Source organism: Haemorhous mexicanus, chromosome 33, assembly GCF_027477595.1.
Source record: "Haemorhous mexicanus isolate bHaeMex1 chromosome 33, bHaeMex1.pri, whole genome shotgun sequence".
Lineage (NCBI taxonomy): Eukaryota > Metazoa > Chordata > Aves > Passeriformes > Fringillidae > Haemorhous > Haemorhous mexicanus.
Window position 1 is genome coordinate 1,372,886 of NC_082373.1, and position 20,541 is coordinate 1,393,426.

The following is a 20,541-nucleotide window of genomic DNA, read 5'->3' on the forward strand; positions in this document are numbered from 1 at the left end:
CCCCCCCTCCCATGGGGGAAAATCACCCCAAAATGGGCCCTGACCCCCCCCCCCAAGGGGGAAAATCACCCCAAAATGGGCCCTGACCCCCCCCATGGGTGGAATCACCCCAAAATGGGCCCTGACCCCCCCCATGGGTGGAATCACCCCAAAATGGGCCCTGACCCCCCTCCCATGGGGGAAAATCACCCCAAAATGGGCCCTGACCCCCCTCCCCATGAGGGAATCACCCCAAAATGGGTCCTGCCCCCCCTCCCCACGAGGGAATCACCCCAAAATGGGTCCTGCCCCCCCTCCCCATGAGGGAATCACCCCAACATGGGCCCTGACCCCCCCCCCATGGGTGGAATCACCCCAAAATGGGCCCTGACCCCCCTCCCCATGAGGGAATCACCCCAAAATGGGTCCTGCCCCCCCTCCCCACGAGGGAATCACCCCAAAATGGGCCCTGACCCCCCCCCCAAGGGGGAAAATCACCCCAAAATGGGCCCTGACCCCCCCCCCATGGGTGGAATCACCCCAAAATGGGCCCTGAGCCCCCTCCCCATGAGGGAATCAAGCCCTCCCCCCCCCGGATGAGGGGGAGCCCCCCCAGCACCCAAAAAAAGGCCCCTTTGTCCCCAAACAAAGCAGCCTCAGAGCCTCGGTAAGCACTAAAGAGGATGAGGGGGCTTAGGGGGGATTTGGGGAGGGGGGCGGGGCTGTGCCAGGGTCCCCCTGGCCCGGCCTGACCCCCCCCCCCTGTGCCCCTCCCCTTTATTCCACACCCCCCGTGCCCCTCCCCTTTATTCCACACCCCTCTGTGCCCCCCCTTTATTCCATCGCTCCCAGTGCTGAGGGTGCCAAGGGCAGCGTGGTGAGACCCCCCCCAATTACTGGGGGGTCTGGGGGGTCCTGGGGGGTCTGGGGGCGTCCCGGGGGGTCCCTCAGGAGCAGGAGGGCTGCAGCTGCCCCTTGTAGACGTACTCGAGGGCGGTGGCGATGGTCCTCATGTCCAGCTCGATGCTCCTGGCCCAGTTCTCCACGTCACCGATCTCCTGAGGGGCGTTTGGGGAGGGGGCTTTTGGGGAGGGGGCTCACCCCGGGGGGGTGTGCCACCCAGCCCGTTCCACTGAGAGCCTCTGGGTGCTCCCTGGGACCCCCTGGGTGGCCCTCGGGACCCCCTGGATGCTGCCCAAGACCCCCAAGATGTTCCCCAAGACCCTCAGGATGTTCCTCAAGACCCCCAAGATGTTCCCCAAGACCCTCAGGATGTTCCTCAAGACCCCCCAGGACCCCCAAAATGTTCCCCAAGACCCCCAAGATGTTCCTCAAGATCCCCCAGGACCCCCTGGGTGCTGCCCAAGACCCCAAAAATGTTCCCCAAGACCCCCAAGATGTTCCCCAAGACCCCCTGGGTGCCCCTTGGGACCCCCTGGGTGCTGCCCAAGACCCCCAAGATGTTCCCCAAGACCCCCTGGGTGCCTCTCAAGACCTCCTGGGTGCTGCCCAAGACCCCCAAAATGTTCCCCAAGATCCCCAAGATGTTCCTCAAGACCCCCTAGGACCCCCTGGGTGCTGCCCAAGACCCCCAAAATGTTCCCCAAGACCCCCAAGATGTTCCTCAAGACCCCCCAGGACCCCCTGTGTGCTGCCCAAGACCCCCAAGATGTTCCTCAAGACCCCCCAGGACCCCCTGGGTGCTGCCCAAGACCCCCAAAATGTTCCCCAAGACCCCCAAGATGTTCCTCAAGACCCCCCAGGACCCCCTGTGTGCTGCCCAAGACCCCCAAGATGTTCCCCAAGACCCCCTGGGTGTTCCTCAAGACCCCTTGGGTGCTGCCCAAGACCCCCAAGATGTTCCCCAAGACCCTCAAGATGTTCCTCAAGACCCCCCAGGACCCCCAAAATGTTCCCCAAGATGTTCCTCAAGATCCCCCAGGACCCCCTGGGTGCTGCCCAAGACCCCCAAAATGTTCCCCAAGACCCCCAAGATGTTCCCCAAGACCCCCTGGGTGCCCCTTGGGACCCCCTGGGTGCTGCCCAAGACCCCCAAGATGTTCCCCAAGACCCCCTGGGTGCTCCTCAAGACCCCTTGGGTGCTGCCCAAGACCCCCAAGATGTTCCCCAAGACCCTCAGGATGTTCCTCAAGACCCCCCAGGACCCCCAAAATGTTTCCCAAGACCCCCAAGATGTTCCTCAAGACCCCCCAGGACCCCCTGGGTGCTGCCCAAGACCCCCAAGATGTTCCCCAAGACCCCCAAGATGTTCCCCATGACCCCCTGGGACCCCCTGGGTGCTGCCCAAGACCCCTAAAATGTTCCCCAAGACCCCCAAGAGGTTCCCCAAGACCCCCAAAATGTTCCCCAAGACCCCCAAGATGTTCCTCAAGACCCCCCAGGACCCCCTGGGTGCTGCCCAAGACCCCCAAGATATTCCCCAAGACCCCCAAGATGTTCCCCAAGACCCCCTGGGTGCCCCTTAGGACCCCCTGGGTGCTGCCCAAGACCCCCAAGATGTTCCTCAAGATCCCCCAAGACCCCCTGAATGCTGCCTGAGACCCCCAAAATGTTCCCCAAGACCCCCAAGATGTTCCTCAAGATCCCCCAGGACGCCCTGGGTGTTCCCCAAGACCCCCTGGGTGTCCCTTGAGCCCCCCAGGGTGGTCCAAGACCCCCCTGATGCTGCACAGGTCCCTCTGGGTGCTGCTCAAAGCCCCCTGGATGTTCCCTGGGACCCCCTGGGTGCTCCCCAGCACAAACCTGGGGTCTGGGGGCTTCACCCCCCACCTCTGTTCATGGGTCTGGGGGCTTCATCCCCTCCACCTGGATCTGGGGGCCACGTCCCCCCTCCAAATGGGTCTGGGGGCTTTGTCCCCTTTCCTTTCATGGTCTGGCACCTCCGCTGTAGGGGTCTGGGGGCTTCATCTCCTCCCCATGGATCTGGGGGCTGCATGGCCTCCCCAAATGGGTCTGGGGGCTTGTTTAGGGGTGTGTTTGGGGGTGCTTTTGGGGTGTGTTTTGGGGTGTATTTGGGCTGTGTTTTGGGGTGTTTTTGGGGTGTTTCGGGGTGGTTTTTGGGTGTGTTTTGGGTTGTTTTTTGGGTGTTTTTGGAGTGTGCTTGGGCTGTGTTTTGGGGTGGTTTTGGGGTGTGTTTTGGGGATGAATTTTAAGGGGGTTCCCCACCTTGAGGGCCTGGTTGAAGCTCTCCACCACAGCGATCCACTGGCCGCTCTGGGCTGGGTTTGGCTTTGGTTTTGGGGTGTTTTGGGCTGTGTTTCGGGGTGTGTTTGGGCTGTGTTTTGGGGTGTGTTTGGGCTGTGTTTTGGGGTGTTTTTGGGGTGTATTTTAGGGGGGCTCCCTACCTTGAGGGCCTGGTTGAAGCTCTCCACCATGGCGATCCACTGGCCGCTCTGGGCTGGGTTTGGGGCTGGGTTTTGGGGTGGTTTTGGGGTGTTTTGGGGTGTGTTTGGGGTATTTTAGGGGGGTTCCCCACCTTGAGGGCCTGGTTGAAGCTCTCCACCATGGCGATCCACTGGCCGCTCTGGGCTGGGTTTGGGGCTGGGTTTTGGGGTGTTTTGGGGTGTTTTTGGGCTGTGTTTTGGGGTGTTTTTGGGGTGTATTTTAGGGGGGTTCCCCACCTTGAGGGCCTGGTTGAAGCTCTCCACCATGGCGATCCACTGGCCGGCCTGAGCTGGGTTTTTGGGCTGCGTTTTGGAGTGTTTTGGGGTGGGTTTGGGGCTGGGTTTTGGGGTGTTTTGGGCTGTGTTTCGGGGTGTGTTTGGGCTGTGTTTTGGGGTGTTTTTGGGGTGTATTTTAGGGGGTTCCCCACCTTGAGGGCCTGGTTGAAGCTCTCCACCATGGCGATCCACTGGCCGGTCTGGGCTGGGTTTGGGGCTGGGTTTTGGGGTATTTTTGGGCTGGGTTTGGGGCTGGGTTTGGGGGTGTTTTTTAGGGGGTTCCCCACCTTGAGGGCCTGGTTGAAGCTCTCCACCATGGCGATCCACTGGCCGGTCTGGGCTGGGTTTGGGGCTGGGTTTTGGGGTGTTTTGGGCTGTGTTTCGGGGTGTGTTTGGGCTGTGTTTCAGGGTGTGTTTGGGCTGTGTTTTGGGGTGTTTTTGGGGTGTATTTTAGGGGGTTCCCCACCTTGAGGGCCTGGTTGAAGCTCTCCACCATGGCGATCCACTGGCCGGTCTGGCGGGCGAACTGCGCCGCCTGCACCTGCAGCGTCTTCACCTCCTGGTCCAGCTTGCGCTGGTTCACGTAGGCCTGGGCCACCCTGGGGGGGACACAGAGGGGACACGGGGGTCACTGGGGGTCACCCAGGCCTGGGACACCCTGGGGACATGGGGACACGGGGGTCACATGGGGGTCACAGGCCTGGGCCACACTGGGGGTCACAAGGGGTCTGGGGGGGGCTGGAAGTTCCCAGGTGGGGTTTGGGGTCCCCAAGAGGGGTTTGGGGTTTGGGTGGGGGTCGGTCTCATAAGGAGTTGGGGGTCCCCAGGAAAGGTCTGGGGTCTCCAGGCAGGGTTTGGGGTTTGGGTGGGGGTCGGTCCCATAAGGAATGGGGGTTCTGGGGGGATTTGGGGTCTCCAGGTGGGGTCTGGGGTCCCCAGGAGGGGTTTGGGGTCTCCAAGACGGGTTTGGGGTTTGGGTGGGGGTCGGTCCCATAAGGAATTGGGGGTCCCCAGGAAAGGTCTGGGGTCTCCAGGCAGGGTTTGGGGTTTGGGTGGGGGGAGGTCCCATAAGGAATGGGGATCCCTGGAGGGGTTTGGGGTCCCCAGGAAGGGTATGAGGTGGGTGGGGGGTGGTCCCAGAAGGAATTGGGGGTCCTCAGGAGGGGTTTGGGGTCTCCAGGCATGGTCTGGGGTCCCCAGGCAGGGTTTGGGGTTTGGGAGGGCGTGTCCCATAAAGAACTGGGGTCCCGGGGGGGAAGTTGGGGTCTCCAGGCAGGGTTTGGGGTTTGGCTGGGGATGTCCTATAAGGAATGGGGGTTCCGTGGCTCGCGGGCTCACCCCACGTTCAGGTGATCCACCAGGGCCTCGGTGAGGCGGGTGGCGGCCGCGATGGCGTCCCTGCGGCGCCGCTCTGCGCGGGGACACGCGGGGACAGCGCCGTGAGGGGCGGCAGGACCCCCGCCCGGCCTGACGCACACCGTGACGTCAGCATGATCTCGTGTGACGCCAGCATGATCCCGTGTGGCGTCACCGCACGGAGCCGTGACCTCACGGGCCTCCCTCCCCCCACCAGGGTCCCTCAGGATTCCCGCCCTTTTCCTCCCCTTTTGACGGACAGCCGCGGCAGCCAATAGGACGCCGCGCCGCGGTGAGCGGCAGCCGCGGCAGCCAATGGGGCGCGGCGGGCGGGGTTTGTTGCCATGGGGACGAGGGGCGGGGCTCACCCTGCAGCTCGCGCCGCTCGCTCTGGCGGGCCTGATGCTCCTTCAGCAGCCGGGACAGCATGGCGGCCGCCGCGTCACGTGACACGCGCGCGCGCACACACCCGGGCACGTGACAGCCGCCGGGACGCCCCCGCCCCCTTTCACCGTGCGTCACCGGCACGTGACCGAGCCCGCAGAGAGCCACGTGACCTGGGGGCTATAGGGGCTATAGGGGATGGGGGAGGGGCTATAGGGGATGGGAGGGGCTATAGGGGGGCTAGAGGGGCTATGGGAGAGGGGCTATAGGGGATCGGGGGATATAGGGGGGCTATAGGGGATGAGGGAGGGGCTATAGGGGATTGGGGGAGGAGCTATAGGGGATGGGAGGGCTATAGGGGATTGGGGGAGGGGCTATAGCGGATCGGAGGCTATAGGGGATGAGGGAGGGGCTATAGGGGGCTATAGGGGCGATGGGGGGGGGTCCTATAGGGGCTATAGGGGATGGGGGGGTCCTATAGGGGCTATAGGGGATGGGGGGTCCTATGGGGGCTATAGGGGATGGGGGGGTCCTATGGGGGCTATAGGGGATGGGGGGGTCCTATGGGGGCTATAGGGGATGGGGGGGCGGGGTCCATAGGGGCTCTAGGGGTATGGAGGATCTATAGGGGCTATGGGGGACTGGGTCCCCCTCAGACCCCCCCAGTCGCTCCCAATCCCCTTTTAACCCCCCCCAGTCCCTCCCAGTCCCTCCCAGTTCGTTCCCAGTCCCTCCCAGTTCATTCCCAGTTCGTTCCCAGTCCCTCCCAGTTCGTTCCCAGTCGCTCCCAGTTTATTCCAGTTCGTTCCCAGTCCCTCCCAGTTCGTTCCCAGTTGCTTCCAGTGGGTGCCGCAGTTCCGGCCGCAGGAATGCGAGCGGGAACCGCGGCCAAAAATCACCCGGGAGGGGCAAAAATCACCCGGGAAAATGAAATAACCCGGGAAAAATGAAATAACCCGGGAAAAATAACCCGGGAAAAATGAAATAACCCGGGAAAAATAAAAGAACCCGGGAAAAATGAAATAACCCAGGAAAAATAACCCGGGAAAATGAAATAACCCGGGAAAAATGAAATAACCCGGGAAAAATAAAAGAACCCGGGAAAAATAAAATCACCCGGGAAAATGAAATAACCCGGGAAAAATGAAATAACCCGGGAAAATTAAATAACCCGGGAAAAATGAAATAACCCGGGAAAATGAAATAACCCGGGAAAAATGAAATAACCCGGGAAAAATGCAATCACCCGGGAAAAAGAACCCGGGAAAAATGAAATGACCCGGGAAAAATAAAATCACCCGGGAAAATGAAATAACCCGGGAAAAATGAAATAACCCGGGAGAAATAACCCAGGAAAATGAAATAACCCGGGAAAAAATGAAATAACCCGGGAAAAATGAAATAACCCGGAAAAATCACCCGGGAAAAATGAAATCACCCGGGAAAAATAAAATCACCCGGCAAAAATGAAATAACCCGGGAAAATTAAATAACCCGGGAAAAATGAAATAACCCGGGAGAAATAACCCAGGAAAATGAAATAACCCGGGAAAAATGAAATAACCCGGGAAAAATGAAATAACCCGGAAAAATCACCCGGGAAAATGAAATAACCCGGGAAAAAAATGAAATAACCCGGGAAAAATGAAATAACCCGGGAGAAATAACCCGGGAAAATGAAATAACCCGGGAAAAATGAAATAACCCGGGAAAAATGAAATCACCCGGGAAAAATAACTCAGGAATGGGGGGAATGTCCTGGGAAGGGGGGAAAAATAAAACTTGGGACACTCATCCTGAGATAAAGCCCAGAAATGAACCCCAAAATAAACCCTGAAAACAAACCCCAGAAATAAACCCTGACGAGAAATCCTGAAAATAAACCCCTGAAATAAACCCCCGAAATAAAACTCTGAAAATAAAATTGAAAAGAAAAGAAATAAAAATAAAAACGCCGGAAATAAATCCCCCCCAAAAAAGGAAAATTAAAAAGAAATAAAAATAAAAATCCGAAAGAGAAAGAAAATTAAAAATAAATAAAAAGAAAACCCCAAAAACCAAACCCCAAAAATAAAAATGAGAAGAATTGGGGTGGGGAGGGGCAAGGGGGGGTTTGGAGCCCCCCAAAATCCCCCCAAAATCCCGGGGGGAGGGGCAGGGCCGGTTCACACGCCCCCGGCGCTCCCAAAAATCCCAAAAATCCCCCAAATCCCCAGGGGGGGCTTTGAGAGGAGCTAAAAATAACCCAGGGCTGGAAAATGGCCCAAAATCCCATTTCCACCCCAAAAATAACCTGAGAGCTGGAAAATGGCCCAAAATCCCATTTCCACCCCAAAAATAACCCAGGGCTGGAAAATGGCCCAAAATCCCATTTGCACCCCAAAAATAACCCGGAGCTGTGGGGTCACTGCCGGGGGCTGGGTTTGGGGTCACTCCTGGGATTTGGGGTCGGTCCCGGGATTTGGGGTCACCCCCGGGATTTGGGGTCACTCTGAGGATTTGGGGTCAGTCTGAGGATTTGGGTCACCCCCGGGATTTGGGGTCACTCTGAGGATTTGGGTCACCCCTGGGATTTGGGGTCACTCTGAGGATTTGGGGTCACTCTGAGGATTTGGGGTCACTCGGGGGGTTCGGGGTCACTCTGAGGATTTGGGGTCACTCGGGGGGTTCGGGGTCACTCTGAGGATTTGGGGTCACCCCCGGGATTTGGGGTCACTCTGAGGATTTGGGTCACCCCTGGGATTTGGGGTCAATCCAGGAATTTGGGGTCATCCCCGGGAATTGGGGTAAACCCCAGGATTTGGGGTCGGTCTGGGATTTGGGGTCAGTCCGGGATTTGGGGTCACCCCCGGGATTTGGGGTCACTCGGGGTTTTGGGGTCACTCCCTGGATTTGGGGTCACTCTGAGGATTTGGGGTCACTCTGAGGATTTGGGGTCACTCCGTGGGTTTGGGGTCAATCCAGGAATTTGGGGTCATCCCCGGGAATTGGGGTAAACCCCGGGATTTGGGGTCGGTCTGGGATTTGGGATCACTTCCAGGATTTGGGGTCACTCTGAGGATTTGGGGTCACCCCCGGGATTTGGGGTCACTCCGGGGATTTGGGATCACTTCCAGGATTTGGGGTCACTCCAAGGATTTGGGGTCACTCCGTGGGTTTGGGGTCAATCCAGGAATTTGGGGTCATCCCCGGGATTTGGGGTCACTCCGGGGATTTGGGATCACTTCCAGGATTTGGGGTCGGTCCCAGGATTTGGGGTCACTCTGAGGATTTGGGGTCACCCCCGGGATTTGGGGTCACTCGGGGTTTTGGGGTCACTCCGTGGGTTTGGGGTCACTCTGAGGATTTGGGGTCACCCCCGGGATTTGGGGTCACTCCGTGGGTTTGGGGTCAATCCAGGAATTTGGGGTCATCCCCGGGAATTGGGGTAAACCCCGGGATTTGGGGTCGGTCTGGGATTTGGGATCACTTCCAGGATTTGGGGTCACTCTGAGGATTTGGGGTCAGTCCGGGATTTGGGGTCACTCCCTGGATTTGGGGTCACCCCCGGGATTTGGGGTCACTCCGGGGATTTGGGATCACTTCCAGGATTTGGGGTCACTCCAAGGATTTGGGGTCACTCCGTGGGTTTGGGGTCAATCCAGGAATTTGGGGTCACCCCCGGGATTTGGGGTCGGTCCCCAGTGCCGGGATCAGTGCCTGGGTTTGGGGTCAGTGCCTGGGTTTGGGGTCAGTCCCGGGGATTTGGGGTCACTCCCCATGTTTGGGGTCACCCCTCGCCCTATGGGGTCACTCCCCAGGGCCTGGGTTTGGGGTCAGTCCGGAAATTTGGGGTCACTCTCTGCCCTATGGGGTCACTCCCTTGGTTTGGGGTCACTCCCTGGATTTGGGGTCACTCCCTGGATTTGGGGTCAGTCCCTGGATTTGGAGTCGTTCCCCGCCCCATGGGGTCCCTCCAGGGATTTGGGGTCACTCCCTGGTGCCGGGATCAGTCCCTGGGTTTGGGGCCACTCCTCAGGATTTGGGGTCAGTCCCTGGATATGGGGTCAGTCCCTGGATTTGGGGTCACTCCCCGCCCCATGGGGTCACTCCCAGGATTTGGGGTCACTCCGTGGGTTTGGGGTCAGTCCCGGGATTTGGGGTCACTCCCCGCCCCATGGGGTCACTCCCTGGGTTTGGGGTCAGCTCCTGGATTTGGGCTCAGTCCCAGGATTTGGGGTCACTCCAGGTTTGGGGTCACTCTGTGGGTTTGGGGTCAGTCCCCATGTTTGGGGTCACTCCAGGTTTGGGGTCTCTCCGGGAATTTGGGGTCACCTCTGCACTATGGGGTCCCTCCCGGTATTTGGGGTCACTCCCGGGATTTGGGGTCCCTCCCGGTATTTGGGGTCCCTCCGCTATTTGGGGTCCCTCCCGGTATTTGGGGTCACTCCCGGGATTTGGGGTCCCGCCCCTCCCCGCCCCTCCCCGCCCCTCCCGGGCTCTCCGGGGCTTCCCCGGTTCCGCGGGCGGGGCCGGGGCGGAGCCGCCCCCCGGGAGCTCCGGGAGCTCCGCCAGCTCCTCCCGCGGGCGGCGGCGCCGGCAGCGCGGGGATGGCGAGCGGGGGCTGCCGGTGGCTACCGGGGCTCTGCCTGGGGCTACCGGGGCTGTCCCTGGGGCTACCGGGGCTCTGCCGGTGGCTACTGTCGGTGTCCCTTTGGCTACCGGGGCTCTGCCCGGGGCTACCGGGGCTCTGCCGGTGGTTACTGTCGGTGTCCCTGTGGCTACCGGCGGTGTCCCTGTGGCTACCGGCGGCCGCCGCGTTCAACCTGGACGGGAGCAGCCCGGTGCTGAAGGACGGGGACCGGGGCAGCCTCTTCGGCGCGGCCGTGGCGCTGCACCGGCAGCTGAGCCCCGAGCCCCGGGCGTGGTGAGCGGGGGAACCGGGGGGGACCGGGGGGGACGCGACCCCCGGGCTGGGCAGGGAGGGACCCCCGGGAATGGGGGGGAGAGCCGGGGGGGGTTCGGTTGAGGGGATTTGGGGGTTCGGGAGCGCCGGGAGCGGCAGGGATGGGGAGAGCGGGAGAACGGAACCGGGCACCGGGGTGGGGAGGGACCGGGATCCCCGGGAGTTGGGGGGGCCCCCGGGGTGGGGGGATCCGACTGCCGGGATTTGGGGGTTCGGGAGCGCCGGGAGCCGCGGGGCTGAGGGGGACCGGGACCCCCGGAGCGACCCCAGAGCGAGGGGACGGTGCCAAAGGGACGGGGACAGAAGTGACAGGGACAGAGGGGACAGGGACAGGGACAGTGTCAGGCCGCCTGCGCCGCCCGGGATTATTCAGCATTAGCGGGGGAGGGGGGCTCTGGGGGGGCTCGGGGGGCGAGCGCTGCCCCGGAGCTCTCGGCTGGAGGGACCCCCCCGGCCGGGCCCCCCCGGGCCGTGCGGCGAACGCCCACCCGCGACTGCCGGCCACGGCCCCGTGTCCCCCTGTCCCCATGTCCCCCTGTCCCCGTGTCCTACGACCCTAGTGTCCCCCAGCCCCAGTGTCCCCCTGTCCCCGTGTCCCCCAGCCCCAGTGTCCCCCGGTCCCAGTGTCCCCCTGTCCCCGTGTCCCACTACCCCAGTGTCCCCATGTCCCCCTGTCCCCGTGTCCTACTACCCTAATGTCCTCCAGCCCCAGTGTCCCCATGTCCCCCTGTCCCCGTGTCCCCCCCGACACCCCCGGTTCTCTCGGGCCGTTACCGGGGGTCTCAGCCATGGGGACCCCCGGAGCGGGCGGCTCCCAGCGCGTTGTCACCCGCGTCCCCCCACCCTTCACCCCCCCGGTCCCCTCCGTGCCCCGCCCGCCCGCTGTCGCCGCGGTGTCGCTGCTGTCGCCGCAGTGTCGCAGCGCTGCCGCCCGCGCCGCGTTCCTGGCACCGAGGGCGGCTTTGGCCGCCGGTGCCCGGTGCAGGTGTTGGCAGAACCGCGCTGGGCTCGGCTCCACCGACGCGTCCCCGATGTCCCCAGGCTGTCCCCCGATGTCCCCCGGTGTCCCCCGGGTCCCGGGCTGGCCTTGTCGCGCTGTCCCGGCTCCGCGGGGCGCCCGGTGCCTCGGTGTGCTCGGTCCTTTTTTGGCCATGTTGTCGCGGGGTTATTTTGAGTGAATTCCAGGTTATTTTTACCGCCTCTGCCTCCCGCCACCCCCGTGGGCTCCGCCGTGTCCCCGCGCCACCGGCGCCCCGGCCTCGGTGGCCCCCAGCGCTCCGCGCCCACCGGGGAAGCGCCGGTGCCACCGGGAGCGCCCCGAGCGCCCTGACGGGGGTCCCGGGGAGGTCCCGGGGGTGTCCTGGGTGTCCCCTCCTGTCCCCTCCTGTCCCCTCCTGTCCCCACAGTGTCGCGGGCCAGCAGCTGCTCGGCCGGGCTGGCACCGCGCTGGGCACGGGGGTGGCACAGCTGCGCCCGCGGGGTGCCGGGGGGGCTCCATGACCCTCGGGGACCCCTCCCCACAATTCCTGACGGGGGGTCTCCGCCCTGCCAGGCTGCTGGTGGGAGCCCCCCGGGCGCTGGCACTGCCCGGCCAGGCCGCCAACCGCAGCGGGGCTCTGTTCGCCTGCCCGCTGAGCGCCGAGCCCTCGGACTGCTGGAGGGTGCCCATCGACGAGGGAGGTGAGCGGGGGTCCCGGGGGGTCCCGGAGGGGGGGTCGGGGCCGGGCTGAGCCCTCCCGGTGCCCGCAGAGGACCCGCAGCGCGAGAGCAAAGAGAACCAGTGGCTGGGGGTCAGCGTCGAGAGCCAAGGGCCGGGCGGCAAGATCGTGGTGAGCTCCGGGAGGGGCGGGGGGGACACCCCGGGGACACCTCCGGGAGGGGGGTCCCGACCCGCCGTGACCCCCGGGTGTCCCCGCAGACCTGCGCGCACCGGTACGAGGTGCGGCACCGCGTGCGGCAGCCGCTGGAGACGCGGGACGTGATCGGGCGCTGCTTCGTGCTGAGCCAGGACCTGCGGGGCGCGGGACGAGCTGGACGGCGGCGAGTGGAAATTCTGCGAGGGCCGAGCCCCGGGCCACGAGCGCTTCGGCTCCTGCCAGCAGGGCCTGGCGGCCGCCTTCAGCCCCGACCGCCGCTACGTGCTGCTCGGGGCCCCCGGCACCTACAACTGGAAGGGTGAGGGGCGCTGGGACCCCCCAACAGGGGATTTGGGGGGGGTGTGGGACCCATAACCGGGAGGGTGAGGGGCGCTGGGACCCCCCAACAGGGGATTTGGGGGGCTGTGGGACCCATAACCGAGAGGGTGAGGGGCGCTGGGACCCCCCGGGGGGGGTGTGGGACCCATAACCAGGAGGGTGAGGGGCGCTGGGACCCCCCGGGGGGCTGTGGGACCCATAACTGGGAGGGTGAGGGGCGCTGGGACCCCCCCAACAGGGGATTTGGGCGGCTGTGGGACCCATAACCAGGAGGGTGAGGGGCGCTGGGACCCCCCCGGGGGCTGTGGGATCCATAACCGGGAGGGTGAGGGGCGCTGGGACCCCCCAACAGGGGATTTGGGCGGCTGTGGGACCCATAACCAGGAGGGTGAGGGGCACTGGGACCCCCCCGGGGGCTGTGGGATCCATAACCGGGAGGGTGAGGGGGCGCTGGGACCCCCCAACAGGGGATTTGGGGGGCTGGGGGGCTGTGGGACCCATAACCGGGAGGGTGAGGGGCTCTGGGACCCCCCCCCCGGGGGCTGTGGGACCCGTAACTGGGAGGGTGAGGGGCGCTGGGACCCCCCGGGGGGTGTGGGACCCACAATTAGGAGGGTGAGGGGCGCTGGGACCCCCCGGGGGGCTGTGGGACCCACAATTAGGAGGGTGAGGGGCGCTGGGACCCCCCGGGGTGTGGGACCCACAACTGGGAGGGTGAGGGGCGCTGGGACCCCTCTCCTACAGGGGGATTTGGGGGTCTGGGGGTGTGTTCCTGCTCGGGGCCCCCGGCACCTACAACTGGGAGGGTGAGGGGCGCTGGGACCCCCCCGGGGAAGTTTGGGGGGTCTGGGGGCCTGTTCCTCCTCAGAGACCCCGGTACCCACAATTGGGGGGGTGGGGGCAGCGGGGACCCCCCCCCCCGTGGGGCAAAGAGGGGGCTGGGGGCTGCCCCGGGAAGGGGGGGGGGTTGTGTGGGGGGGCCCCGGTGCTGCTGGGGCTGGGGGTGCTCAGGCCGAGCACGAGGGTCCCCTCGGTGTCCCTGGGGGGTCCCCACGGTGTCGCCCTGACCTGGGGAGGGGGTCCCAGCTCAGCCAGAGCCCCCTGGAGCCCTCGGTGTCCCCCTTGTCCCCTCACCCTGGGGAGGGGTCCCTGCCCCTGGGGCTGCTCTGTCCCCCCTCCCCGGAGCCGGGGGGTCTCTGAGGGTCCCCCCGTGTCCCCTGGGGAGGGGTCCCAGCTCAGCCAGAGCCCCCTGGAACCCTCGGTGTCCCTGTGTCCCCGTGCCCCCTCTCACCTGGGTAGGGGTCCCAGCCCCTGTGACCACTCCAGCCCCCCCTCCCCGAAGCCGGGGGGGTCTCTGAGGGTCCCCCCCGCTGTCCCCCCCTCACCCTGGGGAGGGGTCCCAACCCCTGTGACAACTCCAGCCCCCACTCCCGAAGCCGGGGGGTCTCTGAGGGTCTCCCCGCTGTCCCCTGGGGAGGGGTCCCTGCCCCTGTGGCCACTCCAGCCCCCACTCCCGAAGCCGGGGGGTCTCTGAGGGTCCCCCCCGCTGTCCCCTGGGGAGGGGTCCCAGCCCCTGTGACCACTCCAGCCCCCCCTCCCGAAGCCGGGGGGTCTCTGAGGGTCCCCCCGCTGTCCCCCCCCTCACCCTGGGGAGGGGTCCCAACCCCTGTGACAACTCCAGCCCCCACTCCCGAAGCCGGGGGGTCTCTGAGGGTCCCCGCGCTGTCCCCCCCGTGTCCCCTGGGGAGGGGTCCCAGCCCCTGGGGCCGCTCCGCCCCCCACCTCCCGAAGCCGGGGGGTCTCTGAGGGTCCCCCCGCTGTCCCCCCCGTGTCCCCTGGGGAGGGGTCCCAACCCCTGTGACCACTCCAGCCCCACTTCCGGAGCCGGGGGGGTCTCTGAGGGTCCCCCCCGCTGTCCCCCCCGTGTCCCCTGGGGAGGGGGTCCCAGCCCCTGTGACCACTCCAGCCCCCCTCCCGGAGCCGGGGGGGTCTCTGAGGGTCCCCGCGCTGTCCCCCTGGGGAGGGGTCCCAGCCCCTGTGACCACTCCAGCCCCCCCCTCCCGGAGCCGAGGGGTCTCTGAGGGGTCCCCGCGCTGTCCCCTGGGGAGGGGGTCCCCAGCCCCTGTGGCAACTCCAGCCCTGCTCCCCGGAGCTGGGCGGTCTCTGAGGGTCCCCCCGCTGTCCCCCCCGTGTCCCCTGGGGAGGGGTCCCAGCCCCTGTGACCACTCCAGCCCTGCTCCCCAGAGCCGGGGGATCTCTGAGGGTCCCCCCGCTGTCCCCCCCCTCACCCTGGGGAGGGGTCCCAACCCCTGTGACAACTCCAGCCCCCACTCCCGAAGCCGGGGGGTCTCTGAGGGTCCCCGCGCTGTCCCCCCCGTGTCCCCGGGCCCCGCAGGGACGCTGCGAGTGGAGCAGCTCCAGCAGAGCTCCCTGGACCTGCTGCGCCCGGACGCCGGCCCCTTCGAAGCGGGGGGGCGAGAAGGAGCAGGACCCCTCCCTGATCCCCGTGCCCGCCAACAGCTACCTCGGTACGGGGGGGGTCCCGCCGCGCCCCCCGAGCCGCGCTGACGCCCCCCGCCCGCCCCCCCAGGGCTGCTCTTTGTGACAAACATTGAGAGCGCCGCCCCCGACCAGAGGGTCTTCCGGACCCCCGAGCCCGGAGAGAGGGTCCCCGGCGCGGCCGCGGACGTGGGGCACAATTCCTACCTGGGTTCGTGCGTGCCACGCGTGTGCCACGCGTGTGCCACCTGCGTGCCACCTGCGTGCCACCTGCGTGCCACCTGTGTGCCGTGTGTGACCCTCCCCGTGCCGTGTCGCCTCCCCCCGAGCTCCCGGAAGGGTCCTGCGGGCACACGCGTGTGGCGCTGTCCCCAAGGGGGGCGGGGGGGGGGGGGGGTCCTGTCACGCGTGTCCCCTCTGTGGGTGTCACCTTCAGCGGGGTCCTTTTCTCGGGTGTCACCTGTGCAGATGTGGCGGTGACACCCTCAGGTGTCACCTGCGCACACCCCTGACACCCTCAGGTGTCACCTGCACGCTCGTGTCCCCGTCGGGACACAGCCGCCCCCTCCCGTGTCCCCAGACACGCCCCTGTCCCCTCCCGTGTCCCCGCACACGCACACGTGTGGCCGCATCACCCCCGCCCCCACCCGGCATGGCCCCGCCCCTCCTGTGTCCCCACCCCGGTGTCACCGTCCCTGTCACCGAACGCTGTCCCCGTCGCTGTCCCTCGTTTCGGTGCCCACAATTCCTGTCCCCAATCCCGGTGTCCCTCAGAACTGTCCCCAATCCCTGTCCCCCTTCCCTGTCCCTTCAAATCGCCGTGTCCCCAAATCTCTGTGTCCCATCCCCATGTCCCCATCCCTGTCCCCTGTCCCCCCTTCCCTGTCCCCTCATCCCTGTCCCCTGTCCCTGTCCCCATCCCTGTCCCCTGTTCCCTGTCCCTGTCCCCTGTCCCTGTCCCCATCCCTGTCCCCTGTCCCCCTTCCCTGTCCCCTCATCCTGTCCCTTCAAATCCCTGTGTCCCCAACCCCCTGTCCCCTCATCCCTGTCCTCATCCCTGTTCCCCTGTCCCTGTCCCCTGTCCCCTGTCCCTGTCCCTGTCCCCGTCCCTATCCCTGTCCCCCGTCCCTGTCCCCTGTCCCTGTCCCTGTTCCCCTGTCCCCTGTCCCCATCCCTGTCCCCTGTCCCCTGTCCCTGTCCCTGTCCCCTCGCTGTGCCAGGGCTGTGCTGGGGGCACTGCCAGGCTTGGGGGGGGGTCCCAGAGCTTTGGGGGGGTCCCAGAGCCTGGCATGTCCCCACTTGTCCCCTCGGTGTCCCCGCTTGTCCCCCTGGTGATGTTTTTGCATGGGGGGGGGGGGGGGGGGGGATGCATGGATTGTGGGGGAGGGGCTGGAGCTTGGCTGGGGGCTGGGGGGGCTTGGGGGGGATTTGGGGGGCTCGGGGGGGCTTTGGGGGCTCAGGGGGGGCTTTGGGGGCTCGGGGGGGGGTTTGGGGGCTCAGGGGGGGCTTTGGGGGCTCGGGGGGGGCTGCTCACGGCAACCGCTGCATGTGGGGAGGGGGCTCTGCTCTGCATTTTGCTGCTCCGGCCCCCAAAATCTGCCCTTTACCCCAAAATCGCCATTTTCCACCCAAAATCCCCAACCCGCGGTGTCCCCGTGTCCCCCGGGCGGTCCCGGGGTGACCGGGCTGTCCCCGTGTCCCCTGGCCGCTCCCGGGTGTGACCGGGCTGTCCCCGTGTCCCGCAGGGCTCTCGGTGCTCTCGGGGCTGTCCCCGTGTCCCCTGGGCAGTACCGGTGTGACCAGACTGTCCCCGTGTCCCCTGGCCGGCCGGTCCCGGGTGTGACCGGGCTGTCCCCGTGTCCCCCGGCCGCTCCCGGGTGTGACCGGGCTGTCCCCGTGTCCCGCAGGGCTCTCGGTGCTCTCGGGGCTGTCCCCGTGTCCCCTGGCTGGCCGGTCCCGGGTGTGACCGGACTGTCCCCGTGTCCCCTGGCCGCTCCCGGGGGTGACCGGGCTGTCCCCGTGTCCCCTGGCCGGCCGCTCCGGGGTGTGACTGGGCTGTCCCCGTGTCCCGCAGGGCTCTCGGTGCTCTCGGGGCTGTCCCCGTGTCCCCTGGCCGCTCCGGGGTGTGACCGGGCTGTCCCCGTGTCCCGCAGGGCTCTCGGTGCTCTCGGGGCTGTCCCCGTGTCCCCTGGCCGGCCGCTCCCGGGTGTGACCGGGCTGTCCCCGTGTCCCCCTGGCCGCTCCCAGGTGTGACCGGGCTGTCCCCGTGTCCCGCAGGGTTCTCGGTGGCCGCGGGCCCGGGGCTGACGCGCCGCCACCAGCTGAGCTTTGTCACGGGCGCGCCCCGCGCCAACCACACCGGGGCCGTGGTGATCCTGCGCAGGGACAGCGCGTCCCGCCTGGTGGCCGAGGCCGTGCTGGGCGGCCACCAGCTGAGCTCGGCCTTCGGCCACGCGCTGGCCCTGCTGGACCTCAACAGCGACGGGTGCGTCACCCGGGGCACCTGGCACCTGGCACCTGTGGCACCTGTGGCACCTGTGTCACCCGTGGCACCTGGCACCTGTGTCACCTGGCACCCGTGGCACCTGTCATCCGGGGCACCTGTGTCACCTGTGTCACCTGTGTCATCTGTGGCACCTGTGGCACCTGTGTCACCCGTGTCATTTGTCACCTGTGGCACCTGTCACCCATGTCACCTGTGTCACCTGTGTCACCTGTCACCTGTGTCACCCGTAGCACCTGTGTCATCTGTCACCTGTGTCACCTGTGTCACCTGTGTCACCTGTGTCATCTGTCACCTGTGGCACCTGTCTCACCTGTGTCACCTGTGTCACTTGTGTCATCTGTCACCTGTCACCCGGGGCACCTGTGTCATCTGGCACCTGTGGCACCTGTCATCCGTGTCACCTGTGTCACCTGTGTCACCTGCGTCACCTGTGTCACCTGTGTCACCTGGCACCTGTGGCACCCATGTCACCTGTGTCACCTGGCACCTGTGTCACCTGGCACCTGTGGCACCTGTGGCACCCGTGTCACCTATGTCACCCGTGTTATTTGTCACCTGTGGCACCTGTGGCACCTGTCACCTATGTCACCTGTCACCCGTGTCAGCTGTGTCAGCTGTGGCACCTGTGTCACCCGTGTCATCTGTCACCTGTGGCACCTGTCACCCATGTCACCTGTGTCACCCGTGTCACCTGTCACCTGTGTCACCCGTAGCACCTGTGTCATCTGTCACCTGTCTCACCTGTCTCACCTGTGTCACCTGTGTCACTTGTGTCATCTGTCACCTGTCACCCCGGGGCACCTGTGTCATCTGGCACCTGTGGCACCTGTCATCCGTGTCACCTGTGTCACCTGTGTCACCTGCGTCACCTGTGTCACCTGTGTCATCCGTGGCACCTGTGGCACCTGTGTCATCTGTGGCACCCGTGGCACCTGGCACCTGTGTCATCTGGCACCTGTGGCACCTGTGGCACCTGTCACCTATGTCACCTGTCACCCGTGTCTGCTGTGTCAGCTGTGTCAGCTGTGGCACCCGTGTCACCCGTGTCATCTGTCACCTGTGTCACCTGTGTCACCTGGCACCTGCGTCACCTGTGTCACCTGTGTCACCTGGCACCTGTGGCACCTGTGGCACCCGTGGCACCTGGCACCTGTGTCATCTGGCACCTGTGGCACCTGTGGCACCTGTCACCTATGTCACCTGCCACCCGTGTCAGCTGTGTCAGCTGTGGCACCTGTGTCACCCGTGTCATCTGTCACCTGTGGCACCTGTCACCCATGTCACCTGTGTCACCCGTGTCACCTGTCACCTGTGTCACCCGTAGCACCTGTGTCATCTGGCACCTGTCTCACCTGTCTCACCTGTCTCACCTGTCTCACCTGTGTCACTTGTGTCATCTGTCACCTGTCACCCGGGGCACCTGTGTCATCTGGCACCTGTGGCACCTGTCATCCGTGTCACCTGTGTCACCTGTGTCACCTGTGTCACCTGCATCACCTGCGTCACCTGTGTCATCCGTGGCACCTGTGTCACCTGTGTCAACCGTGTCATCTGTCACTTGTGTCACCCTTCCCCACCCCCAGGACCCCCCAAACTCCCTCCCCACCCCCTGAGCCCCCCCAAACCCCTCCCCACCCCCAGGACCCCCCCCCAGACCCCCCTCCCCCACCCCCAGGACCCCCCAAACCCCCTCCCCACCCCCTGAGCCCCCCCAAACCCCCTCCCCACCCCCCTGGGCCCCCCCAAACCCCCTCCCCACCCCCAGGACCCCCGAAACTCTCTCCCCACCCCCCTGACCCCCCCAAACCCCCTCCCCCGCCCCAGGACCCACCCCAAACCCCCTCCCCACCCCCTGAGCCCCCCCCAAACCCCCTCCCCACCCCCAGGAACCCCCCAAACCCCCTCCCCACCCCCTGAGCCCCCCCAAACTCCCTCCCCACCCCCAGGACACCCCCCCAAACCCCCTCCCCACCCCCTGACCCCCCCCCAAACCCCCTCCCCACCCCCTGAGCCCCCCCAAACCCCCTCCCCACCCCCTGGCCGGGCCGATCCATCCCCTCTGGGGGTGTGGGGGTGACAGATCCGTGTGTCCCCCCCCTCCCCAGCTGGATGGACCTGGCCGTGGGCGCCCCCCACTTTTTCGAGCGGCAGGAGGAGCTGGGGGGGGCCGTGTACGTTTACATCAACCCGGGGGGGCTCTGGGGCAGCGCGACCCCCGAGCGCCTGAGCGGCCCCCGCGGCTCCGCCTTCGGCACCGCGCTCTGCTCGGCCGGGGACCTGGACCGGGACGGCTTCGAGGGTGAGGGGCTGCGGGGGAGGGGGTCTGGGGGGGGTCTGGGGGGTTTGGGGGGGGGTTGAGGGGATTTGAGGGGGTTTGGGGGGGTTTGGGGGTCTGGAGATGGACCTGGACCGGGACGGCTTCGAGGGTGAGGGGCTGGGGGGGAGGGGTCTGGGGGGGTTTGGGGGGGTTTGAGGGGGGGTTTGGGGGATTTGAGGGGGTTTTGGGGGAGTTTGAGGGGGGTTTGGGAGGGGTTTGGGGGGGTTTGGGGGTCTGGAGATGGACCTGGACCGGGACGGCTTCGAGGGTGAGGGGCTGGGGGAGGGGTTTGGGGGGGGTTTGGGGGGGGTTTTTGGGGGTTTGAGGGGGTTTGGAGGGGGTTTTGGGGTCTGGAGATGGACCAAAACCGTGATGGGTTCGAGGGTGAGGGGCTGCGGGAGGGGGTTTGGGAGGGGTTTGAGGGGGTTTAGGGGGTTTTTGGGGGAGGTTTGAGGGGGTTTTGGGGGAGTTTGAGGGAGGTTTGGGAGGGGTTTGGGGGGGTTTGGGGGTCTGGAGATGGACCTGGACCGGGACGGCTTCGAGGGTGAGGGGGCTGCGGGAGGGGGTCTGGGGGGGTTTGAGGGGGGGTTTGGAGGGGTTTTGAGGGGGCTTGAGGGGGTTTGGGGGGGGCTTTGGGGGGGGTTTGGGAGGGTTTGGGGGCGTTTGGGGGGTCTAGAGAT

General features: G+C 65.6%; 2 protein-coding genes across 2 annotated transcripts in view; one reads left to right on the plus strand and one right to left on the minus strand.

The window, feature by feature from the left end:
• Positions 1 to 799: 799 nt before the first annotated feature.
• Positions 800 to 5,535, minus strand: BLOC1S1 (biogenesis of lysosomal organelles complex 1 subunit 1). The gene is made up of 4 exons (XM_059871889.1): positions 5,384 to 5,535; positions 4,998 to 5,070; positions 4,126 to 4,258; positions 800 to 1,037 (listed from the first exon to the last, which is right to left on the minus strand). The coding sequence occupies exons 1-4, from the start codon at positions 5,442 to 5,444 to the stop codon at positions 927 to 929; spliced, it is 378 nt and encodes a 125-aa protein (XP_059727872.1). The 5' UTR covers positions 5,445 to 5,535; the 3' UTR covers positions 800 to 926.
• Positions 5,536 to 9,943: 4,408 nt separating this feature from the next.
• The window catches only part of LOC132340724 (integrin alpha-7-like), a 33,173-nt gene continuing 22,575 nt past the window's right edge, over positions 9,944 to 20,541 (plus strand). The window contains 10 exon segments of the mRNA XM_059871783.1: positions 9,944 to 10,305; positions 11,897 to 12,024; positions 12,094 to 12,173; positions 12,263 to 12,358; positions 12,360 to 12,519; positions 14,935 to 15,008; positions 15,010 to 15,067; positions 15,130 to 15,249; positions 17,316 to 17,523; positions 19,650 to 19,843. Of these exon segments, the coding sequence (XP_059727766.1) occupies positions 9,989 to 10,305; positions 11,897 to 12,024; positions 12,094 to 12,173; positions 12,263 to 12,358; positions 12,360 to 12,519; positions 14,935 to 15,008; positions 15,010 to 15,067; positions 15,130 to 15,249; positions 17,316 to 17,523; positions 19,650 to 19,843 (1,435 nt within the window). The 5' untranslated portion in view covers positions 9,944 to 9,988.